Source organism: Hypanus sabinus, chromosome 8 (assembly GCF_030144855.1).
Source record: "Hypanus sabinus isolate sHypSab1 chromosome 8, sHypSab1.hap1, whole genome shotgun sequence".
Lineage (NCBI taxonomy): Eukaryota > Metazoa > Chordata > Chondrichthyes > Myliobatiformes > Dasyatidae > Hypanus > Hypanus sabinus.
The window spans coordinates 154965678-154990271 of record NC_082713.1 but is presented as its reverse complement, the minus strand read 5'-3'; the positions used below and the strand labels follow the sequence as shown (position 1 = coordinate 154990271).

At 38.7% G+C, this 24594-nt stretch overlaps 1 protein-coding gene across 1 annotated transcript; it reads left to right on the top strand.

The window, feature by feature from the left end:
- The first annotated feature begins 621 nt into the window (after window positions 1–621).
- wnt2 (wingless-type MMTV integration site family member 2) lies at window positions 622–22959 on the top strand. The gene is made up of 5 exons (XM_059976455.1): window positions 622–695; window positions 2832–3052; window positions 4818–5095; window positions 8580–8844; window positions 22730–22959. The coding sequence occupies exons 1-5, from the start codon at window positions 622–624 to the stop codon at window positions 22957–22959; spliced, it is 1068 nt and encodes a 355-aa protein (XP_059832438.1).
- The last annotated feature ends 1635 nt before the right edge of the window (window positions 22960–24594 follow it).

The window sequence follows — 24594 nt, the reverse complement described above, 5'->3', positions numbered from 1 at the left end:
TTATTTCGCATTGGGATATAGGCCATTGATTTATTTTAGCTAACCCGCATGATCGAAAGTACAATCCGACCATTTATAAAGATCAAATAACTTATTGTCGACGATTCTCCGTAAAATGGCACGGATTTGATGAGCTGGTGAGGGGTCGGAACGCTCACAACCAGTTCGATCGAGTCGGTGCATGGAGAGTGGTCCAGTGCTTGTCTGTCTTGTGTGATTGATAAAGTGCCGATGTCCTGGGTTTGGGATTTCGCCGCTGAACATCATTTCAGCACTAAACTTCATCCATCAGGACAAACGTGCCCCACCCCTTCTCCACACATTGGGCTGGAGGCAGCCAGCATCAGTCACCAGATCATCAGAGTGAGCGCAGGGAAATGCCGCATCTATAAAGTGGACCATTCCCATATTCACCGCGTGCTGCGGATGATAAAGTTACAACGAGATGACCACATCGCAGAGTCCCTATTCGGTGCCAATATTACTGAGACCCGGTGAGATTTGAAGAACCCCTCCTCGGTTATGGGTACCGGCATCTGACAAGCTGAAAGTACCATTCAATGGGAATTTTTCTGCAGACCATGACCGATCTGACCAGGATCCGGATTAACGCGTTTTAATATGAACTCCGCATTCTGGCTGTCCCTGCCTTTGATCGTTTCGTGGATCGCACCCCGAGTTTACTCGTCATGGTGGTAAGTTATTCAATCGGCCAGAATTTCAAGAATAACAACAAATACCAAGCGCTGGGCGATACTACGTGTGTCTAACGACCAATAACTGTTCTATAAGCACCTGATAATTTTACGTCTCACACTAGGAAATATCTCAAGTTTCTTCGCGGCTACATCACCTTTCTGGGGGTGGGGGGCCTTTGAGAGAAGTTAGATCCTGTGGCAGCGTGTGTTCTATGATGTCTCTACTTGAAGCGTTGTTAACCTATTCCCCACCTTTGTGAATGAGGAACGAATTAAGCTTTTGTCATATATTAATTCAATTCCTCTCATCGAATGAATGGTTATCTTACGTAAAAGCATGAAGCTTCATGCCGTGTAACCCGGAAACTGTGAAGTTTTCAGATGTTAGCACCGTTTTGGCTTTACCGGGGGAGAGAGCACAGCAGATCTATGACTGGCGGCTAAGTCTAATTTGCTGGCCTGTCGAAATGCTTTGATTCGAGAATTTTGCAGTTGTATAATACCCCAAACCACTGGCCGTCTTTAGTTCATTGGCATTAAATACTGAAGTTTCCGAGTTTAAAAAACACGGCTTCGGCATCACTTCGCAATTCCAGAAAGACGGGCTGCACCAAATGATGAGGAATAAAGACTAGCCTTGCTCACATTGAGCATCGGAATAAAAGAAAGCCTTGACGATGCGAACGTACTTTGTATTTGAAAATTCGCTTTCCCCTCCTGAATGAATAGGGAATGTCCGTGTTAGTGAGAGTTCTCCGTTAAATTCTCCATGAGTTACTGGAAGTCCAGACATGGAAATGGCGGTCTCCAGATTACCCAACATTGTGCTTTGTCCACCCACCTCATCTTGCCAGAGGACAGACTCTGCCACTTTTCCTTAATAAGACAATCAAAATTCTTTCTTTAAGGGCATCAATTTTGTATCATTACCCTTATTCCATATTTCGAAAGCAAAGGAAGCCTTATATCTATTTTTCGATTTTAGTTTATTTCTAAATCTTTCCTAGAAACATTTCAATTATTTTGGCCTCTAGGTTTGAGATAAACTTTAACTGCAACAGATTTTAGGTATTTAAAGCTACATTGATCTGGTGTGTTTTTCCTTTTATGTAATCCTTATTGATCAATAAATGAAAATAAAGATGATCAGATCCTAAGATGCTGATGTGATGACTTTTAAACTAAGTCAGATCTTTAATAGTACCCTTTTCACTCAATTATGAACAAATCATCAACAAATGCTTATTGATACATATTCAAAATCAGCACTTGATTACGGCTGGACATTTTAGAGGTCTACTAGGTAAAAGTCTGACTTGGTAAGGAGAGAGGATCAAATGAGGGAACCAGCTAGGAGCTCTTCTGGCATGTGTTGCATCTGCAGCTTCGCTCGTGTACATTGGCTTTGTTAATGTAATGTTTTTCTAGAGCCCTTGTGCCTCCGTACCATTACACAAACACATCAGAATTAACTCTGTTTAGTCTACATATTCTTCCAGGAGAAGCGGAGAAAGCTTGCACTCCAGCTTAGATGAGGCAATCCATGAGATCTGCCAAGCAGTTGGGATTGCTCAGTCAATGCCAAGGTTCCATCTAAATATCAGGCTTAATGGCCAAAGATTTATTGGATTTATCGATCAATCTGGAGAAAATAGGGAATAAATTATATTTCTCAATTGAAACTGGAAATTAGAAGAACATCTTTCCCCTGATGCGGAGCAAATGTTTAGAATTAATGCTTTTGGTTATTACTAACTAATGTAGCTGCACAGATATGGTAGAATTTTTGAATGATTAGCTAGATTGGCTACATTAGGGATATATGTTATATCATGGACATGAAGCCCTCCCTAAGTACATACCCACCAACCACTTTGCTGGTTCAATGAGATATACCGTACGTATGAAAACAGGCATTGATGCTTTGAGAGTTGATTATTTTTTCATTCATCAGAAGGAGCAGGGGTATGGAATGGAGTGGGGAAAAGGAAGGGAAAAGAGGGAGAAGAAGAGGGTGTGAGGGTGGAGTGGAAGAGGAGTGAAGGAGAGGTAAGTAAATGTTCATTATTATTGAACAATACGTGGAATACCTTGAACATGGCAGTCTCTGGTTATCTTCACCAACCCTGGCAGGTACATGGGTGCCCTTGGAACTCGGGTAATTTGTGACAATATCCCAGGTTTGGTGAGCAGACAGCGACAACTTTGTCATAAGCACCCCGATACAATGCAGTCAATTGGAGATGGAGCTAAAGAGTGGATCGCAGAATGTCAACATCAATTCCGCCATCACCGCTGGAACTGTAATACGCTGGACCGAGACCACACTCTATTTGGCAGGGTCATGCTCAGAAGTAAGTAACTTACAGAATCCGCAGAGGACATGATCTAAAATGTACTTTCCTTTCCCCATAACTGCCCTGATAAATCAATTCTGTAATGTGGTCTTTGTAGAGCTGGAGTTCAAAAAGAAAGTCAAGAAACACAATGACACCCTGATTGGCCAAGTTACACTGATACCTGTACTGTCTGTCTCGGTTACAGCAAAGTTAGCCAGGGTGGAGTTTGTTCTCAAGTGTGCTAACTCACTGTGCTGCTAAATTGTAATACCTGAAAAGAGTAGATAGGCAGTCATAGCCATTGAAAAATTAGCAGAATGACATTGCGCTTATCAAGATTGTAAACCTCTATTAAATGCTGGATTATCTCAAACCACCAGAAAAGGCGTTAGTATGTCCAGTTCTTTCCAAGGGCTGAAATATGATTCTTTTGTGAAGAAAGTTATCTTTGTTCTCAACATAAACATGAATTTGGTTTTGTAGTTAACTCCATTTTAATAAAAAAATCACATTGAAGATTTTTTTTGCTGTGAAATCTGTTTCTTTCTCCTCAAACACTGCCTAATCTGCTGAGCAATTATCTCAATCCCTGATTTAATTAAAAATGTTCAACTTTTAGACACAATGGATTCTTAACTGTACTGTGAAAACTTTATTTATGGAACTATTACAGTTAACTATAATAATTTCTCAATTGAAGCTAGAAATTAATAGAACATCTTTCCCCTGAAGAGGAGCAAATGCTCAGAATTAATACTTCTGGTTATTACCGAATGATGTAGCTGCACAGAAATGGTAAAGTTTTTGAATAATTGGCTAGATTGGTGGACACACACAGCAGGTTGAGCATCAATGGTAGATGCTATCTGACCTCAGGACAAACATCACCCTAACTGCATTATATATGAAATAAGTATGCATCAAGCTGTAATTGAGTAAGGCTTTTCAGTGGTTTGGGTGGTCAAAGCAATAGGAAGTTTACCACTAATTTTTCCATTAATCCCTAGCAGTAAGGACTTTCCTAATACTCTGTAAATGTTGCAGAGTAATTTGAAATCTGATGGGTATTAAACATTAATTCACATAAGTACTTTTCCATCTTCTATTACTTTGTACTATGGCAGTGAGTCTATGCACAGCTTCAATGCTGAATTTACGTTTGCTGGTGACACCGCCGTTGTTGGCCGAATTGAAGGTGGTGACGAATTGGCATGCAAGAGGCTACCCATTCTACAATCTGCAACCTAACGCTCAAGGATTCTTTACAACTCATGCTCAGTATTATTTTTACTTACACAGATCATCTTCTTTTACACACTAATTTTCTGTCAGTCTTTGTTTATGCATAATTTTTCATTAAAATTCTAATGTTTTTCCATTTTCCTGTAAATGCCTGCAAGAAATTTAAATTCACGGCAATATATGGTAGCATATTTTGATGAAAATAAATTATTTTACTTTGCTTTGTTATTGTTGACATTTTACGTAATTTTATATTTTTAAATGTTTAATTTTCATTGTTTGAAATTAATGGTATGTGAATAAGATTTCTCCAGACAATTAGCATAATATGGTTAATTATCTTAATAATTTGGAGTAACTTTCAGTGAACTGCTCTTCTGGGGATAACACTATTGAAATGAAAATTCTTTCACTGATGTAATTTCAAAGGGATATAAATTGTGCTAAATGCACTGGAAGCCATATCCTTCATTGTTGTTCTAAGGGTTGTGTGTGTCAATAGACTTGTTAATCAATTACCCTTTGTTGCCTTGTACAGGTAGCAGAGAAGCTGCCTTTGTTTATGCCATCTCTTCTGCCGGAGTTGTATTCGCCATTACAAGAGCCTGTAGTCAGGGGGAGCTCAGCTCCTGTTCTTGTGATCCACAAAAGAAAGGTATCTCCAAGGACAGCAAGGGAACTTTTGACTGGGGCGGATGCAGTGATAATATTGACTATGGAATTAGTTTTGCTAAAGCATTTGTGGATGCAAAGGAGAAGAAAGGAAAGGATGCCAGGGCACTGATGAACCTGCATAATAACCGAGCTGGTAGAAAGGTAGGTCCATTTGTTTGAAGGTTCTTTTGTAAATGTGGAACTTGCATATGTCATATTTGATTTGGGATCAGAGAGTGGCCTCCTCTAAATTGCAAACTGAAAATAAAACAATTTTGCTATTAATTCAGAAATATGCATTAATCATGGAAGCAATAGGCAAAGCCTTTAAAATACTGGATTATTGTGCATAGCCTTTCCTTAGATCAGGTGCTAAAAGCCAAGATCAAGGCTCTTCAAATTAACTACAACAAGTTTGGATTAAAGGGTAAAACACTTCTATTTTCATCCACGCAATGTACCTTGTCTAATCCAGGAAAAGCACATAAGAAAAAATAGATGCAGGAGTAGGTCGTTCACCCTCTCTGCATCCCTAATTTGCTGTTCGGTTAGGTTGTGGTTGTGCCTAATTTCAAGTCCACTTACCTGCCTCATCGGAAGTTCTTAAATATAACCATATAACAATTACAGCATGGAGACAGGCCAACACGGCCCTTCTAGTCCATGCCAAACGCTTACTCTCTCCTAGTCCCACCGACCTGCACTCAGCCCATAATATTCCTTTCTTGTCCATATACCTATCCAATTTTTTTTAAAATTACAATACCGAACCTGCCTCTTTCACTTCTACTGGAAGCTCATTCCACACAGCTACCACTCTCTGAGTAAAGAAGTTCCCCTAAACTTTTGCCCCTTAACTCTCAACTCATGTCCTCTTGTTTGAAACTCCCCTACTCTCAATGGAAAAAGCCTATCTACATCAACTCTATCTATCCCCCTCATAATTTTAAATACCTCTATCAAGTCCCCCCTTAACCATCTACGCTCCAAAGAATAAAGACCTAACTTGTTCAACCTTTCTCTGTAATTTAGGTGCTGAAACCCAGGTAACATTCTAGTAAATCTCCTCTGTACTCTCTCTATTTTGTTGACATCTCTCCTATAATTTGATGACCAGAACTGTACACAATACTCCAAATTTGGCCTCACCAATGCCTTGTACAATTTTAACATTACATCCCAACTCCTATACTCAATGCTCTGATTTATAAAGGCCAGCATGCCAAAAGCTTTCTTCACCATCCTATCCACATGAGATTCCACCTTCAGGGAACTATGCAGCATTATTCCTTGATCTCTCTGTTCTACTGCATTCCTCAATGCCCTACCATTTACCATGCATGTCCTATTTTGATTATTCCTACCAAAATGTAGCACCTCACACTTATCAGCATTAAATTCCATCTGCCATATTTCAGCCCACTCTTCTAACTGGCCTAAATCTCTCTGCAAGCTTTGAAAACCTTCTTCATTATCCACAACGCCACCTATCTTAGTATCATCTGCATACTTACTAATCCAATTTACCACCCCATCATCCGGATCATTAATGTATGTGACAAACAACATTGGACCCAATACAGATCCCTGAGGCATACCACTAGTCACCAGCCTCCAACCTGACAAACAGTTATCCACCACTACTCTCTGGCATCTCCCATCCAGCCACTGTTGAATCCATTTTACTACTTCAATATTAATACCTAACGATTGAACCTTCCTAACTAACCTTCCATGCGGAACCTTGTCAAAGGCCTTACTGAAGTCCATATGGACAACATCCACTGCTTTACCCTCGCTTCAAATTAACAAATATAAATTAACCTTAGCTTTAAGTATGCGTGAAAACAGAGCTTCCAGAGCTACCAAGATAGAGATTACCTAAAGACCTACAACTGTACAAAAGAAGTTTTCCCTCTGTAGAATGGTCAGTCTCAAACTCTGAGACAATTCCTGATGGTTCTAGATTCTCCAACTGGAAGGAAGTAATCTGTCTGCATCTAACACTGCCAATTCCACTCAAGTCCTTGCACTTCCTTTTATTGCACCCAACCGCCTGTGGACCTTTGGGATGAAATTACCAACAATTGTTCGCATAGCCATCCAGCCATGTGTTAATGTTCACTAAATAATAATGACAGTACAATGTCTAGGGACTGACGGAAAATCATCCACAGTAAACATCAATACTTTTACAAGCTTGTGCCCACACACTAAAAATGATTAATAATTGGACCTCAGTTCAATCTCCGCTTTAGTTGCAACCAAAAGTAGTTTAACAGTATTAAAACAACAAATGTTATACATTTGAAAGAAAAGTCCAAAGTGTTGAGAGAATAGTGTGAGAGAAAGTTTTATTAACTAATAGACTCTCCTGATCTGCTTTGATAATGGGTCTAATTCCAAACAGTAACACAGTGATATTCTATGCTGATGAATTTGGTAAATATTTCAAAAATACTCAATCTTTTAAGTATATTAACTGCATTTTCATATCCATAAATCTGATGTTCAGAGAATAAATAACATGTTCCCTGCTGCTGAGGTGGGTGAAGTTTGAGAAAAATTTTCAGGAATCTCGCCAAGTATAATAATTAATTTAGTTCTTCACCTTACTGGTTAGGGAGATCAACTTCTTGTAATAAATTACCTTTCACTGTTGTGTCACTGATAACCCTATGTGCATTGTACGGTGGATGTAATTCATGGCTGCAACAATTCAGATTCTCATGGATATTATTTCAGGGACTCCCTCATGAACATGGAGAAATATATGCTATCTTTTAAATTTTCACACATACATTCATAAAAAATTACAACCATGTTATATCTATTTGGCAATAATTAAGATTCAGAGTAATTTGTGGCTGAGGTCACAATACAGTTACTTAAGCCTGCATCAGCGTCTACTAAGATCATAGATGATAGAGGCTGAAGTCTATTTTGTCTCCTCAACCCCAAGTCCCAATTCCAACAGTCTATTGACCTCAGCCTTAACATGAATAACTGAACAATCACAAAGGCAGACAGTTCCCAAGATTTTATAATGGCCATTACAAAATTTCCCCACATTAACATTAAATTGCTCACTAATGAATTAATGTCCATTGAACTCTCCAGCTAAAGGAAACAGTCACTTGAAATCAACCTTGTAAAACTTTCTCTAAATCTGAGGATCAACAGTCTTAATCAACATTGACCCTGGTTCATCCAGGAGCAGTTACTTAGTGATTATTGTTGCTTGTGGCAGGGTGGAGATATATCTCTACCAAAGGAGATGTGAGGTGCTTCGTTCCTCTGCTAACCTGCAAGTCACCCGTGGGCAAGGTGGTAGCACTTGTTTAGCCCTCAAATCATGGTCACATGAAGCCGTGGCAGCATGCAATGGATGGTCATAGGAACAGCTGGTGCATATCGCTGACACCAGGCAGACAATCTCTGAGGAGTTTTAATAATGGCTGGAGTCACCTGTCTTGTAAAGTCACTGCCCAGAAGAAGGCGATTGGCAAACAAATTCTGTTGAAAAATTTGCCAAGAGCAATAATGGTCAAAGACCATGATTGCCCGCGTCATGTGTCGTGACACATAATGACGATGATGCTGACGGTCGTTGCTGATGGTGTGTACTGTGTTGTTCTCCCTTTAGGCTGTGAAACGTTTCCTGAAGCTTGAATGCAAATGCCACGGAGTTAGTGGATCTTGCACTTTGCGAACCTGCTGGCTTGCCATGGCAGACTTTCAAAAAACTGGCAGTTACCTGCGGAGAAAGTACAATGGAGCTATTCAGGTGATCATGAACCAAGATGGGACTGGATTTACTGTAGCAGACAAGAACTTTAAAAAACCAACAAAGAATGACCTGGTGTATTTTGAAAGCTCTCCAGATTATTGTGTAATGGACAGAGAAGCAGGTAATTTGTCCATTCACTATTTATTGAATGTAAAGTCATTATGATTACAAGTACTCACGTTACACCCTCAGTATGACTGAACCAGTGCACTTGCACTGAAATTATAAATCTATTCAGACATTAACATCATTACCATTCCATGAACGTCCCTATTACTACAACATAATTCTAGATGCTCATCGTTCTTTTCGCCCGAGCACCTTTGATCTGTCCTTTACAAAAAGCAGGATCTACTGGTAGCGACCCATTTCAGTTCTACTTCCCATTCCAAAATGTCAGACTGTGGCCTCATCTATTTCCACAGTGAGGCCGTACTCAGTTTGAAGGAGCAGTACCTTATATTCTGCGTAGGTATCCTCCAACCTAATGGCATGAACATGGACCTCTCGAACTTCCAGTAATTGCTTCCACCACCCCCTTCACCATCCCCCATTCATGTTTCCCCTCTCACCTCTCTCCTTACCTGCCCATTGCCTCCCTCTGGTGCTCCTCCCCCTTCCCTTTCTTCCAGGGCCTTCTGTTCTCTCCAAAGAGAGTCCCCATTCTCCACCCCTTTATCTCTTTCACCAATCAACTTCCCAGCTCTTTACTTCACTCCCCCCAAGTTTCACCTATCACCTCCACCTTGTACTTCTTCCTCCCCTCCTCCCACCTCCTTACTCTGACTTCTCTTTCTTTCCAGTCCTGATGAAATGTTTCGGTCTGAAATGTCGACTGTTCATTCATTTCCGTTGATACTGCCTCACCTGCTGAGTTCCTCCAGCATTTTGTGTGTGTTGCCCATTCCTTTTCTGTTCATGTTGTGGAAATAATTAGCAGTTATTATTCTTGAGTTCATTGAAATAAAAGTATCATGACAATTTCAATTAAGTTGAGATAAAAACTTTAATAAGCTTGATATAGCAGTAATTCAAATTATATTTCAGAGCACCAAATGGAAAAATAATCCTGGTGCATTAAGAGTGTTCTGAGAGAAAGATTAACTCAACCGCAAACTACATTAAAAGCATACTGAATCTAACCAAGGTGAAGTGAAATTAGCAGAAAATAGAAGCAATTGCTCCATTCTTTGCAAAACACTTCCTACTTACATAGCCTATCTAAACTACCATCGAAGGAAGTTCACTGAAGTATTATTAGACAAGCGATTACACCTGATAACATCCAAGATATTAGGTAAGGGATCAAAAGCAAGTTCGAAAGGATAACATTTTTAAAAATGTCTTAAAGGAAGAACAGGTAAAGAGAATTATAAGCAAGAGAAAATCTGCAAATGCTGGACATCCAAGCAACACATAAAAAATGCTGGAGGAACTCAGCAGGCCAAGTAGCATCTATGGGAAAAAAAGTACAGTTGATGTTTTGGGCCAAATCCCTTCATAATTAAATTAAATAAATGGTGCATAGAGGCAGCAAAAAGAGTGAGGTAGTGTTCATGGTGAGGGGAACCTGATGGCAGAGGGGAAAGACAAAATATTGTATGTGTTTTTAGACGCCCTGTGCCTCTTCTCTGATGGTAGTAATAAGAAGAGAGCTTGTTGGGGTGATGGGGGTCTTTAGTGATGGGTATGATGGATGCCATCTTTTTGAGGCATCTCGTTTTGAAGGTGTGCTTGATGCTAGGGAGGCTAGTGCCCATGATGGAGCTGGCAGCGTTTGGAATCATTATCAAGATAAACAAAAGGCCAACATTTTTTTTATTCATTCACAGGATGTAGGCATTGTAAAAAGGTCAACAATTGTGCCATCATTAATTGTTCTTGAACTAGTGGCTTGAAAGAACATTTCAGACAGTTGTTAATAGTCGACGAGTTCTGCGATCACAATTTTCATCCATCAAGTAGATTAACAAACGCGATGTTCAAGAGATCATTATTACTCTTCTTAGTTTTCTCATTGCAGATCCCTTTTTAAATATTTAATTTTATTTAAAATCCTTAGTTTTAATAATAGAATGAAGACTTGTCTCCAGATCATTGGTCCAGGCTCCTAAATTTCTGGGTTAGTAAAATGACCATATCCATAATTAAACAAATAGTGATTCTTCGATTGGTGAGATAAGAGAAATAGGGCAGATAAAATCAGTGAGGTGTTTGAAAATAGCATGATAACCTTAAAGCTTGAGAAGAGCATAGCCAGGAGTTGGGAAATGGATCAATAATCACAGAGGTGATGGATCCATGACAAAATGGTGTAAGAATAAATACAGACAGCAAGGTCATTTACTACCATTAGTCTTCAGCCTAGTACAGTATTTGACAAAGTAATAAGTATCTCTGCATTCACTATAGAACCAATTTTCAGACTTATTTGGCAATAATGGAGCAGACAGAAATGGAACAGCGTGAAGTGTTTTTGCTCCAGTAAATGTCAGTTCTAGTATTCTTAAAAGAAGGAAAAGAAGGGAGCAAGTGCATGTGAAGCTTTAAGGAAAGAATTAAATTAAAGCAGAAGATAAGACTCTATATGCTTTGCTGGTTAGATCCATTATATAATTCCTCAGTGTCCCATAACAGATTAATTGACATTGTGCCAGTTTTCATAAAATATATAGTTCCAAAATATTACATCCTAATAAAAGTTTTAGACCATAAAACATATGACCTAGAGCAAAATTGGGTCATTTGCCCATTGAGTCTGATCTGCTTTTCAGAGTATTTAGGTTGGAGAGGGAAGTGTTAAATTAAAACTAGTTGTGAAATCCTTCTATTCTCTATACTATTTCATGTTATGTTTGTGATGCACCATCAATAACTCACACTGAGACGTAAGGTGAGATATCGGCTTTTATTGACTGGAAGAAGGAACCAGGAGTGAGTGTCCATCATACTATGTCCTGGAGACTGAGGCCGAGCGTCAGGCCTCAGATCGCCTTTATACAGGGGCCTGTGGGAGGAGCCACAGGAGCATTCAGCAGGGGGCGTGTCCAGACAGGCACATAGTTCACCATAGTTTGCCATGGTAATAGTTTAGGTTCAGTATTCACACAGTGTGCTAAAGTTAAATAAATTCATTAACTCGAAGCAATGCACACAGAATGCTAGAGGAGCTCAACAAGCCAGGCAGCACCCATGGAAGGGAGTAAACAGTTGACATTTCTGGATCTCAGACGAAACGTCAACTGTTTACTCTTTTCCATAGATGCTGCCTGCCTCCTCCAGCATTTTGTGTGTGCTGCCTGGGTTTTCTGCACATTTTCTCACTATTCATTAACTGTATCTATTGAGTGACTTGCACAAGGGCTGAACAAGATGAGATGCAACACAAACAGGAGAAAATCTGCAGATGCTGGAAATCCGAGCAACACACACACACAAAATGCTGGAGGAACTCAGCAGGTCAGGCAGCACCTATGGAAGAAGTACAGTTGACTTTTCCGGCTGAACCCTTTGGCAGTAAATGTTGACTGTACTCTTTTCCTATATGCTGCCTGGCCTGCTGAGCATTTTGTGTGTGTTGCAACAGCGAGTTACTTGATGAAATACACTGTGGCCTGGATCTTTGTAAATGACAACATTACTAAAGTGAAATGTTAACATTTACCCATTTAAGAGGTAACAATCTGGGACTTCTGTGCCAGCATTTTCATACTGAGCTGTTCTGAACCAGGTCTATGACTTTGCTCTGCTCAGAAGTGGAACTCTAATTTGATGTGGGATTCATCACCTCATTGGAATCGGGAGACCTCCACATAGAAAAAAAAAGCTTCCGGCAGATTCTTGTCATTTTAATCATTTAAATGTATTTCCTAGGGACTTTTTAAAACTTCAGAGGTATTAATAACCAGCAAAGCTGCTGCAACACCATGTTGCCTGCCAGTACTTTCATCAGCCTCTTTGGAGTGTTGCTGGATGTTCTGCTATTGCTACATTGTGCCACAGCAATCCAGGATGGTTTGGGCCACCAGCATTTAGATCAGGATCATATGGATTTAGTGTGATCACAGGCAGCAACTGTGGGAAGGAGACAGCCAGCAAAATTATTTAACTTCAAGGTTCTGTTATTCCAACGTGCAAGAACCCATCTTTTGAATATTACATTTACTAGCTGCTAAGAAAAAGGAAATGAGTTTGTACTTTAGTACAATTTTGCCTTGAATAACCATGGGTGATAATCTCCTGACAGTGGGAGCAGTATACCAACACAAGGTTATGTCTGTATAATTCTTGGCAAAGATACAGTGTTCAATCATCTCAACAAATTTTACAGTCCTAAAGCAAACACTGGTGTTCCCTGGAAATGTTTGCATAACATTGTGCAAATTCATGCTTTTGTTTTGCTCTCACTTCTCGCTGGCACTCACTTGCTTTCTTTAAAGTCCATGTGGTAATCTATCAGAAAGTATTACAATCTCCTGTCATGTGTGCAAGAATGTAACTACAAGCTAATGATTGGCAGGAAAGTCTTACTTCATTAGAAACTCCTTTACCTTTTTTTCCCCGTTTTTCTATAATGTTCTTGGTTGCCAAGGGCAATTGACTCTAAAACATACACTTGATATGTTTGCCAGTACCATGGAAACAGTAACCATTAAATATTCCAGATAATAATTGATTCAAATAAAAGATTAGAGCTTTGTTTAAATAACAAATGGTTTGATTCAAATATATAATGTATATTTATGAATCTAAAATTCACAGCAACAAGATTATAGAAAAATTTATGACAGTCACAAACAGTTGGCATTTATGGCTTTTAAAGGATATGTGTTGAGTGTATTTTTGTGACATCTGTTAGTTCTATTACATACAATTAGCAGTAAATATGTTGAAAATGAAGAACATCTGTAGAACCTTTACACCACAACATCTGCTGATGATTTTCCTTTCTTTATACCTTTCATTTGACCTGACAAAACTGCAATGTGTCAAAGACAAATTTCACAGTCAGGTCAGTATGATACCAGCACTCTGGGGTAAGAAATGCAAAGAACTGGCATATTGTACATATAAAATGAAAGCTTTTAACACCCAATTAGGATTTATCTTGAAAACTGTAATTCTAAAATAAAACATCATAGGTTTAACCCTCTCCCACCCAGGTCTATCCTTCGTGTTGTGAAATCTAAATGACAATTACAGATTTAGGAGATTAAACTTGGCTTCCACCACAGCTCTGCAGATGCTATCTCGGTTGAGCCTGATGATCTCGGCCCTAGCTTCTTTAACTTCCAGTAAGGCACAATAAAAAAAGAGATTAACCATACATAATTTGCTAAAACTAACTGAAGATAAATTTGAAGTACTTCTCGTTGGTTCCAAAGCCAAAAGAGATAAACTTCTCGATAAACTTGAGAACTTTGCTCCCCTTGTAAACTCAGAATTAACAAACCTGGGTGTTACCCTTGATTGAAATTTTAACTTTCAATTTCTCATGAAGAAAATGACCAAAGTGACTTGAGAAATGTTACAAAGGTATGCACATCCATTTCTCTCATATAATGATGCTGAAAAACCAATTCACGTCTTTATATCCAATAGACTAGATTACTGCAATGCAATTTTTACTAGCCTGCTGAAGCAATGTATTGATAAACTACCCTGCAAACTGCTGCAAACCCCTTGAATTTCACTTGAAATTTATAGATACTCATTCAAGGTCTCTCAGTTGCTGGAAGTAGTCTGGTTCTTTCTGTTCTGTGCCCTCCTGTCAAAATTTAAAATCTATCGCAGGACTCCATAACCCGACTTCTTTAGTGATGACTTGGCTGACATTTCCCAATGAAACACTGTTGTGTGAACTTACAGCCTGCCAAAATCCGCTATTAAGGACATAATCAAATATTTTTAATCTGATCAAAACTTCTGCTGAAAGTGAGGAATGTTAGTGTAGCAGAATTCAGTTGCTGAATTTTTAATCACTGGACATTTATAATACAGTATAAATATTGATTTCTTTCTCAATGTTGTAGGAGGTAATGGACCATCATGGTTCCTTTACAATTGTCAGGAAGCATAACATCAAAATCCCTCTTTGTCCCAATATCATTATGTATGAATTGTCCCTGGGAGTTCTCCTTTCAAAAATAACCAGAATAAAAATCATTTAATTTCTCTCATGATAATGATGAATAACATTGAACGATCCTTTTTGAAACTCAGGCTTGCAATGCCTTGGCTGAGTATCACATGAACAGATTGGCCCCCTATAAATAGTCTATATTGACTGAGTATTTTACACATTGAGTAATCTAGAATTCTACAAGTCAAGCAGAACAATGAAGTGACAGATCCTAAATAACAAAAAATAAATTATTTGTTTTGAGATGCATTTTAAAGCAACTGTGACTTTGTGGAATTAAAAAGCCTGCAAATTACAGTATAAATAGTTAGTAAAAATACACCCATGGTTATAGCATTCCAGTGTTAATTTTTTCAATTAATGAATTTCAAAGGTTTAAAGGCTCATTTTATTATCAAAGTATGTATGCAGAGTACAACTCTGAGATTCGTCTTTTCCAGATAGCCATGGAATACAGAAAAACCATGGAAATTGTTGAAAGAAAAGACACCAACCACCCCCATGCCCTGCACAAAAAAGAAAAAGAAACATAAACTCACAAACCCCAAACCCTCTCCAACCACTCCCTTGCTCAAAACTAACAGATCACCCACCCGAGGAACAGCAGCTAGAATATCAATATCCAAATATCAAAATCCAAACCCCCAACCCACTCTCTCGTGCACAGAAAAACTAACAGATTCCCCACATGGAAAAACACCAACAACAACATCAGACCTCAAATCCCCAGCCCTTCCCTCACACAAAAGCTAACATATCACCCACCATGGCATCAAACGCTCAACCCGCCAGTCGGCAACAAGAAAGAAAATGCAGAAAGTTGAAGGAGACCAATGTAAACTACAGAACTTAAAAGGGTTCTGTTTGGTCCTGAAGTACAGCAGCAACAAATCTTCAGCTCAGGTACATCTGGGTGAGATCACTTCTCCGATTGATCTTTGTGCCCACGCTGCATTACATTCACTGATGGCACCAGCGACACTGAGGCCCATCGTCAATCAGAAAGGTAGCAATGCTAAATCAATCAAGGCCAGGGGGCCAGTCCTTCAGATATGTTGCCCAATTGAATGCCGTAGCCATTAGCATCAGGGTATCCTTATTGATGGTCTTCCTCAAGACCAAATCTGAAGCCAGGATGCAGTGTGCTTAATGTGGATGCAGGTGATTAAAACTGACCTCAGGCCTCATCCACATGGCCCGGAGGCAAGCACAGCATTGAGTGTCCTCTCTGTACCACGTATTGATTGCTCTGATAATGGAAATCAATATTCCTCATAGTACAGCGGTACTTTATTGTCAAGTTTCTATTGATAGCTACATAAATTGACAGTACAATGCCGTGTATATGTAGGGTTTGTGATATATTCCTTTCAATTCAGTTTATGTTATTTTTCAGCCATCATCAGATATAAACAATTTCATTATCACTTTTAATGAGGCTAACTCTCCTATATCCATTGAGTACTCCAGCCAGGTATGATATATGACCTTGCTTTCTTCTAACAAGAAGGTGCATATATAAATTTTTATCCAGTCTAGGAGATTACAAATGCCTTTTGCAATTATGAAGGTCTTTTGATATTATCTCTAATGTGTGACTATTTAGAAACCAGCTGCATTTCAGATTCCAATTTTAATTGGTAGTCATATATAATAACGTTATTATTGCTGATGTCTACATGTCCTTTGCCTAAAGACAACAAGGTTCAGTGGAACTGTGTTTGGCAGTCTTGTGATTGGCTTTTATATTCTATTATTGCAGCAGAAGTGCTGAGACTTCTGAGCCATCACCAGCATTGAAGCATTCCTTTAAAAAAAAGCAATAATGTGTAAAAATAAACCTTGTAGTTTATAGAAGATTGTAGGTTCAGCCTTGGTTGGTAACGTGACTGATGTAGAATGGACAGGTCACTGAGCCTTTTGTCTTAATGTAAGGTACAATAAATTACTAAACAGATTCCGTATTCACTGTATTCCAGTTCATGTCTAAAGTCACCACAAAATTGGTAACTGGTCAGTTTAATTGGGTTACTACACTCTTTCCTCTGATCTTTATGTCATCTTTAATTACTCTAATTTAACAAATTTTCATCATTCATCAGGGCTTTTATACATTCCTGGAGCTTTCTGTTAACAGTTCTCAATAAAAGCTGCAGGAGAAGAAAAGAAGCCTTTCTATTAATACTCAAACCTTTTGTGTCTGCAATTTCAAATTAATCTTTTTATATAACAAATATTCCAAAAAAGTCCAAAATTCACTCAAATATTCATTAACATTGAAGTCTGATATTTCCAGAATCTGAAGCTACAAATGTTTATTAATGAACCAATGATAGTACAGTTGTTAATTCTGAAGCATATTATTTCAACAAAAGGTCCAGTTATTTTGATATATACTGTATGTACAGTGCCTTCTGGTTAATTGGGACACATTGGGACAAGTACATTTTGTATCAATTAAGCTGATGCCCCAATTAGCTAAAGTTTCATGGAAATAATTTAAAAGGCATAAAAATGCCAAATGAAATAACAAATTATGTATTTAAATTAAACACAGAACAAATTAGAACATTACCAATAGCACTCCAGAACTATAAAAGTTATCAACGAAGGAATTCTTTCAGTGTGCGCAATGAACAAAATTAGCGCCAAAACCTAATACAGGTAATGGACTGTCTTCATACAATGTTACTAACAATTGCATCCCCTAAATCGTTATTTTCATTGTAACGTTCAAGATGATTGTTGATACCTTCATATTCTTCAAGGGTCCTAACTTGTTGAAGTAGTGAAATTGCTTCATTTTCACTCCTGGCAGTTCCAGAATGCTTGAAACTGCAGTGGGTAAAAATAGTTCTGAATTGTCTTGCTGCCATTTCTCACCAATGATCAAAGATGAAAATCAGTGAATTCTGAACTCAAACACATGCATCTGATGTTACTTAAGAACCATTCCATCTAAGCACACTGTAGCATCTAAAAGTCACACTAGTGTGTATAATTGACACTAGTTAGAATCTGTTTAGCAACAGTTTTCTGCCCCAATTAGGCCGCATGATGTCACAAATAACTGAAGGGAAACCCATCTAAAGTTTTTGCTCTTTGAAAGTTTGCCCCAAATTACTGGCTGCCCGGATTAACCAATGGGTCATTTAACTGGAATCCACTGTATATGTACAGTGCCTATCGAAGGACTCACCCGCTTGAAAGTTTTCTTGTTTGATTGTTTTATGAATCAGAGTGGATTTAATTTGGCTTTTTTGACACCAATCAACAGAAAAAGACTCTGACATGTCAAAGTGAAAATAGATTTCTACCAAGTGATCTAAGTAAATGACAAATATAAAACACAAAATGATTGATTGGATAAGTATTCACCCCCTTCAAGTCAGTGTCTAGTAGATGTACCTTCAGCAGCAATTACAGCCTTGAGTCTGTATGGATAGTTCTCTATCAGCTTTCAACATTCGGACACTGCAATTTTCCCCCATTCTTCTTTACAAAACTGCTCAAGCTCTGTCAGATTGCATGGAGATTGTGAGTGAACAGCCCTTTTCAAGTTCAGCCACAAATTCTCAATTGGACTGAGGTCTGGACTCTGACTCAACCACTCCAGAACATTAACTTTGTTGTCTTTAAGCCGTTCCTGCGTAGCTTTGGTTTTATGCTTGGGGTTATTGCCTTGCTGGAAAACAAGTCTTCTCAGACTGTATCAAGTTTCCCTGCGGGGATTTCCTGTATTTTGCTACTTTCATTTTACCTTCTACCTTCACAAGCCTTCCAGGGCCTGCTGCAGTGAAATATGCCCACAGCATGATGCAGCCACCACTATACTTCACGGTAGGGATGGTGCGTTTTTCATTATGTCTGGTGTTTGGCTTCTGCCAAGCATAATGTTTAGTCTGATGTCGAAAAAGCTCAATTTTGGTTTTATCAGACCACCGTCCAACTGACTTCAGAGTCTCCCACGTGCCTTCTGGGATCTCCCATAGCCGAGATTCCTTGGGAATTTTCTTCAACAGTGGCTTTTTCTTTGCCACTCTCCCATAAACTGCAACTGATGAAGCACCTGGGCAACAGTTGTTGTAAGTGCAGTCTCTCCCTCCTCAGCCACTGAAGATTGAAACTCCTCTAGTGTTATCATGAGTCTCCTTCTTGCACGGTCACTCAGTTTTTGAGGATGGCCTGCTCTAGGCAGGTTCACAGTTGTGCCGTATTCTTTCCATTGGCTTAACTGTACTCCAAGGAACATTCAGTGACTTGGAAATTTTCCTGTATCATCTCCTGGCTTGTGCTTTTCATGGACTTCTTTTGTCTTTGTGGTGTAGTGTTTGCCAGGATACCAAACTCTCCAGCAGTTGGACATTCCAGATAGAGGTGCATTTTTACTACAATCAGTTGAGATAGCTTGACAGCACACAGGTCTCCAAAAACAGATCTCTATTTAACTATGTGACTTCTACAACCAACTGGCTGCTCCAGTGATGATTTGCTAATGGGGGGGGGGGTGAATATTTTGATAGTTTGATAGGTACTGTATGCGTGTGTGTGTGTGTGTGTGTGTGTGTGTGTGTATGTGTGTGTGTGTGTGTGTATGTGTGTGTGTGTGTGTGTGTGTGTGTGTGTATGTGTGTGTGTATGTGTGTGTGTGTGTGTGTGTATGTGTCTGTGTGTGTGTTAATCTATGCCACAATGAAGGCCAAAATTTACTCTCATTGTTCAGGAATTAGCATCCTGGGGAGTTCTCACTCCACTGTGAGAAGCAAGGTTTAACTTTAGGCTTACTACTTCACTAGTATTTTTAGCTGCTGTCAGAATATAACTTAATGTGTTGAACAATCATTCTACAAAAATAATTCCCTCTAAAAATGGAGCAATCATTTCATAAAACATAATAGAGAAAGATTGATGAAGGTAACAGTGATATGTGTTTAATTGTATAAATCTCATTGGAAATATCTGATAATATTGAGTCACATATTGTAAAATAAAAATGGGCTGGATTTTACAATGAATCCCTTCATTGCATCTTCCTTTTGGACTCACTGACAACTGTACTTACCTGGTCTAGGGCTGCTTTTGTTAAGTCTAAAGCATTCTGGAGTTCAGCAGCAAGATTGACAAGCAGTGGGTTCACTGAAACCCCACCCCCTCAAAATGCCTTCAACAGCCTTTGTCAGCTGGCGAATGCCCATCTTTGCTTGCAGTCAATATTGTGAGCAATTCTTAATAGTGTTAAAGTACTTCTTCAATTTAGGAAGGTAAAAATATTAAAGCTACAGAACAAATCTAAACATTGTCTAGGTTTAAACAAAATTTCTCATAATTGAGCTGAAGCTAATAGTTAAGGGATAAATTAATTTACCTTTTCCTCTGTTCTCGTCTCTAAAACACCACAATCCTCATTGAAATCATTGGCTGGAGTCAAGTGCCGACACCGCAACATAACATTGGGCTACTCAGCTCTGTCGTAATCTCCCACCATCGATGTGCAATTATGCATTCTGTACAGGTTTTTAAGAATACTCACGCACTAACGAAAGATTTAGAAGCACTTGAAAATCTCTATTTTTTAGGAAATTATTCTTGTTGAGTAATGGTATAACACATTAAGTTATACCATGACAGCATCTAAGAGTATTGCATGAAGTAGTACACCTAAAGTTAAACCTTGCTTCTCACAGCGGAGTAGAATTCCCAGGATACTAATTGTTTCATCATTCTTGAATGATGAGAGGAAGTTTGGCCCTTCGTTGTAGCGTAGATTAAGTTCAAACAGAATTTGTCTCAGTGGACCAGACAACACGTACTGTACAATATCAGTAACATATGACATAGATAAAGGAGGATAGTTGTCCCTTAATCTCACCCTATCAGACAACTCTCTTTGCTATACCCATTGCCCTCCCCTCCCCCACTTTCTCTGCCAGCTAGACTAACTTGCTTTCTCCCTTTCTCAGTTTTGATGGAGTTTCTCAGGCTTGAAACATGAACAGTTTCTCCTTTCACATGAGCTACCTGACCTGTGTTGCTTTGCTAGTATTTTCTGTTTTTATTTCAGGTCTACAGCATCTGCAGATATATTTGATTTTCATTTATCCTTAAATTCTTAGTTTCCCCAATACTAGTTAAATCAAATAAAATCTGAACAAATTGTTAAAGTGCCTGCCAAATACAATATTCCAGTTGGTAGATCACATTGGCTGAGAAATTAAAAAAGGAATACAGATACAAAATGGGTGCTAAAAAGATTGGAGAAATGTTTCAACACAAACATTGGCTGAAACTAAGACCAAGCTGAAGTGTTTAGTCAAATTGAACATGGTTATTAATATAAACAGACTATTTAATTCTTAGTGTAAATACACCAAATAAACAGAAAATTCTCAGAAAGTCAGGTAGTGTATTTGGAGATATGATATATCTTTGAATGTGTTGGCACGTGGCCAAGTGGTTAAGGTGCTCGTCTGGTTATCCGAAGGTCGCTAGTTCGAGCCTTGGCTGAGGCTTGCGTGTGTCCTTGAGCAAGGCACTTAACCACACATTGCTCTGCGATGATACTAGTGCCAAGCTGCATGGATCCTATGCCCTTCCCTTGGACAACATCGGAGAGGGGAGACTTCCAGCTTGGGCAACTGCTGGTCTTCCATAAAAAAATCTTGCCCAGGCTTGCCTGGAAACCTTCCAAGGTGCAAATCTATGGTCTTTCGAGACTAACGGAGGCCTACACACACATACACATCTTTGAATACTGTCCATGAAATATAAAATTTTCATTTGATGAAAATTCTGCTTGATTTATGAGAAAAAATAGCCAGTATTTAAGGTGAATGTAATGTTAAATCATCAACCTGAAATACTAAAATGGTTTCTGCCACTACAAATGTGGTGTGACCTGCTCAGTATTTCCATCATGTTTTACTTGCATCATAGAAAATATTACACATATAAGTAAATTTAAATTTTAACTAATCTGAGCTCTACCAGAATGTGGCAAGAATTTTAAGCTACATCATATAGCTAATTCTGAAGGTAGTGTGGTCATGGCAAAATAAGCAGATTTAACTATGTTGGTCTCATGTTCTCTGTCTTCAGCCCACAATTAATTGAAATATTCTAAATTGCCAGGGAGGATTGGTAACCTCTATTACTATCCATTGATCCCTGTTGGAATGCTGAAGTGATGTAATTATTGGGAGGAAAGAAAAATGTAACTTTTCCCTGATACTTTATTGGCAGACAGGTTTTGTGAGCCATTGTCTTATGTCTGTAAAGAAACTTATAGGGTAGGACTCCTCTAAGTATAGAAATATTGCCCACCATGAAGACATCTACTTCATGGGAGGCAAGAAACAGCTACCCCAAGGCAAAATTTCCTGTGTAAGAAAGTATTCAATTGGATTTTTAGTCAAAATGTTCTCTGTGCCTCCCTACAGATATTTTTTAAAAAGATTTTTGTGATCAAATTGCACATGGTCCCTTTCCAAGGGAAGATAACATTTTAAAGTGTAAAAACCTTAGCAAATGCTCAATTTTTATAATGGATTACCTGCCAACTTTAACTTTGCAAGAAAAGTCAAGATAAATTACCTCATTAATCATACACATTCAAATAGAATGACCTGTCACAGTTTGATATCTTTTTGCGTTATCATATATCAGAGAGCTGCATGATAATCAGATATTGGAATTGGAGTCAGAAATTGTAGAAATGTAATATTTAACATGGTTCATATACCTCATCGTTCTGAAGCACACTACAAGTTATTCATGTGTGAGAAGTTATTTTTAAACATCAAAGGGAATTGTTTGTATCGGCTTTCAGTGCCATAAAAAACTGCAACCTCTTTTCTTTATTTGGCAGGCTCACTGGGTACCGCGGGCAGAGTGTGCAACAGGACCTCTCGAGGGATGGATGGTTGTGAAGTGATGTGCTGCGGACGAGGCTATGACACATCCCGCGTCATGCGAGTGACAAAGTGTGAATGTAAATTTCACTGGTGCTGTGTAGTCCGCTGTAAGGAATGCCACGAAATGACAGACGTGCACACATGCAAAGCTCCTAAGAATGCTGATTGGCTGGATCAGATATGAAAGACAAGAGCATTCACTTTCACCGTGGGACAGAAAATCTGTATTGTTTCACATATCCTAACTAAACCAACCAGCCTTCGATCTTCAACCTATCTGAATCTGCAGATGGGTCTGTTTTCCTCAACAAGCTAAGTTATTTTATGCAAAGACTTTGTTTCATTATAGTAGGGTACTTGTTTGGAAGTCATTGGTATAAGACTTTTCTGAAGCAATAACTAAACAGGATGTACCTTTCTCACTGACAGAAATGGCCTTCTTGTGCTCCTGTGTCTTTTGAAATGCTGCATCACTGCAATGATGCTGTCCTTTACATTTGAAAATCACAGTTTGGCAGTAAGATTGAAAACTTCAACAAAAGTTCAGATTTTTGTTTTATTTTGCTTTTGCTCTCTATTCAAGGAAGTGTTACAGTCCACGAGATATGACAGTCCAACTTCTGGAAGATCAGTATGCGTTGGTTTTTGCCATGATCTGCTTTCCATGAGCTTGGCCTAAACTATCATGATTCCCAAGTACTTTAGTTTTCTGTGTCAATTCATGAAGATCTGAAGTAACAAAGAGTCAGAATCACCTTCTATGTATATAATGTAGTCGCTTCCTTGAAATCTGACATCTGGATTTCAATTTATTTTAGATGGTCAATTGCCAGATGTTTAGCTAGATTCCTGCTGAATTTCTCTTATAGGAAGAATTAGTTACAGCTCATCTCCATCATTTGAGCCAGAACTGATGTGGATTTCAATCAGGTCTGTTTCTTTCAGCCGTTCACTTGGCATTTGTTTCAGGTTTTTATGTTGAAGTTCCAATTGTGATGTCTCCCAGTAGCTCATTGGATAAACATGCTAATGGCGTTGTGCCACACAGGTCAAACTTTAGATTAAAGTGAGCCCAGGAGTAGAAGCACATTCATGAATTGCAATATTTCTGGTCTTGGGAGAGGGAAAATCATGCAGAATTACTGCCCAGATCACTATCCAGTGACTCCGGATGGAAGTTTGCATGCAATGACATCAGGTCAAGGACTAGTGAGCCTTTTGTGCTTCTTCTTCATACAACAGTATCATTCATTGTTACAACACACATTTGAGAAAGCATCATTATCTCAGGCATGGGGACTTGTTATACCAATGGAACTAAATTTCAGCCTGACTTAGTGACCGAGGGAGAGGAAGAACATACTTCAATATTCCAAATCTTGATCCCAGCACAAATTTACACCACAAACTATGTAATTAATATGCCTGACAATCAAACCATTATGCTATGGGTCTAATTGTGAAGTATGAAGAAAAAGAAGAAATTCAAATTCATAAGATGGCAGCTCTAGCAATGAAGAACAATTATATAACATTAATTTGCCCACTATTTAAATATTGTAAGGCCACTCCAGTTAGTAACATCTATTGAAAATCTGAGACTGTATAAAACACAAGCACAATCAAGAACTCTAAATTCCTTATAGTATTTAAATTTGATGTAGGGAGTTGGCAGTCCTGAGTACAAAAAGAGTTATCTTTGTGAAATGCAATGTCCCATCGACTTCCTTTTAAAATGCAAAATCTCAAATAAAAAACAATGTTATGGCTATAACAACTTGGATGCCATTAGTGGGACGTGGAAAATTACCCCTGCACT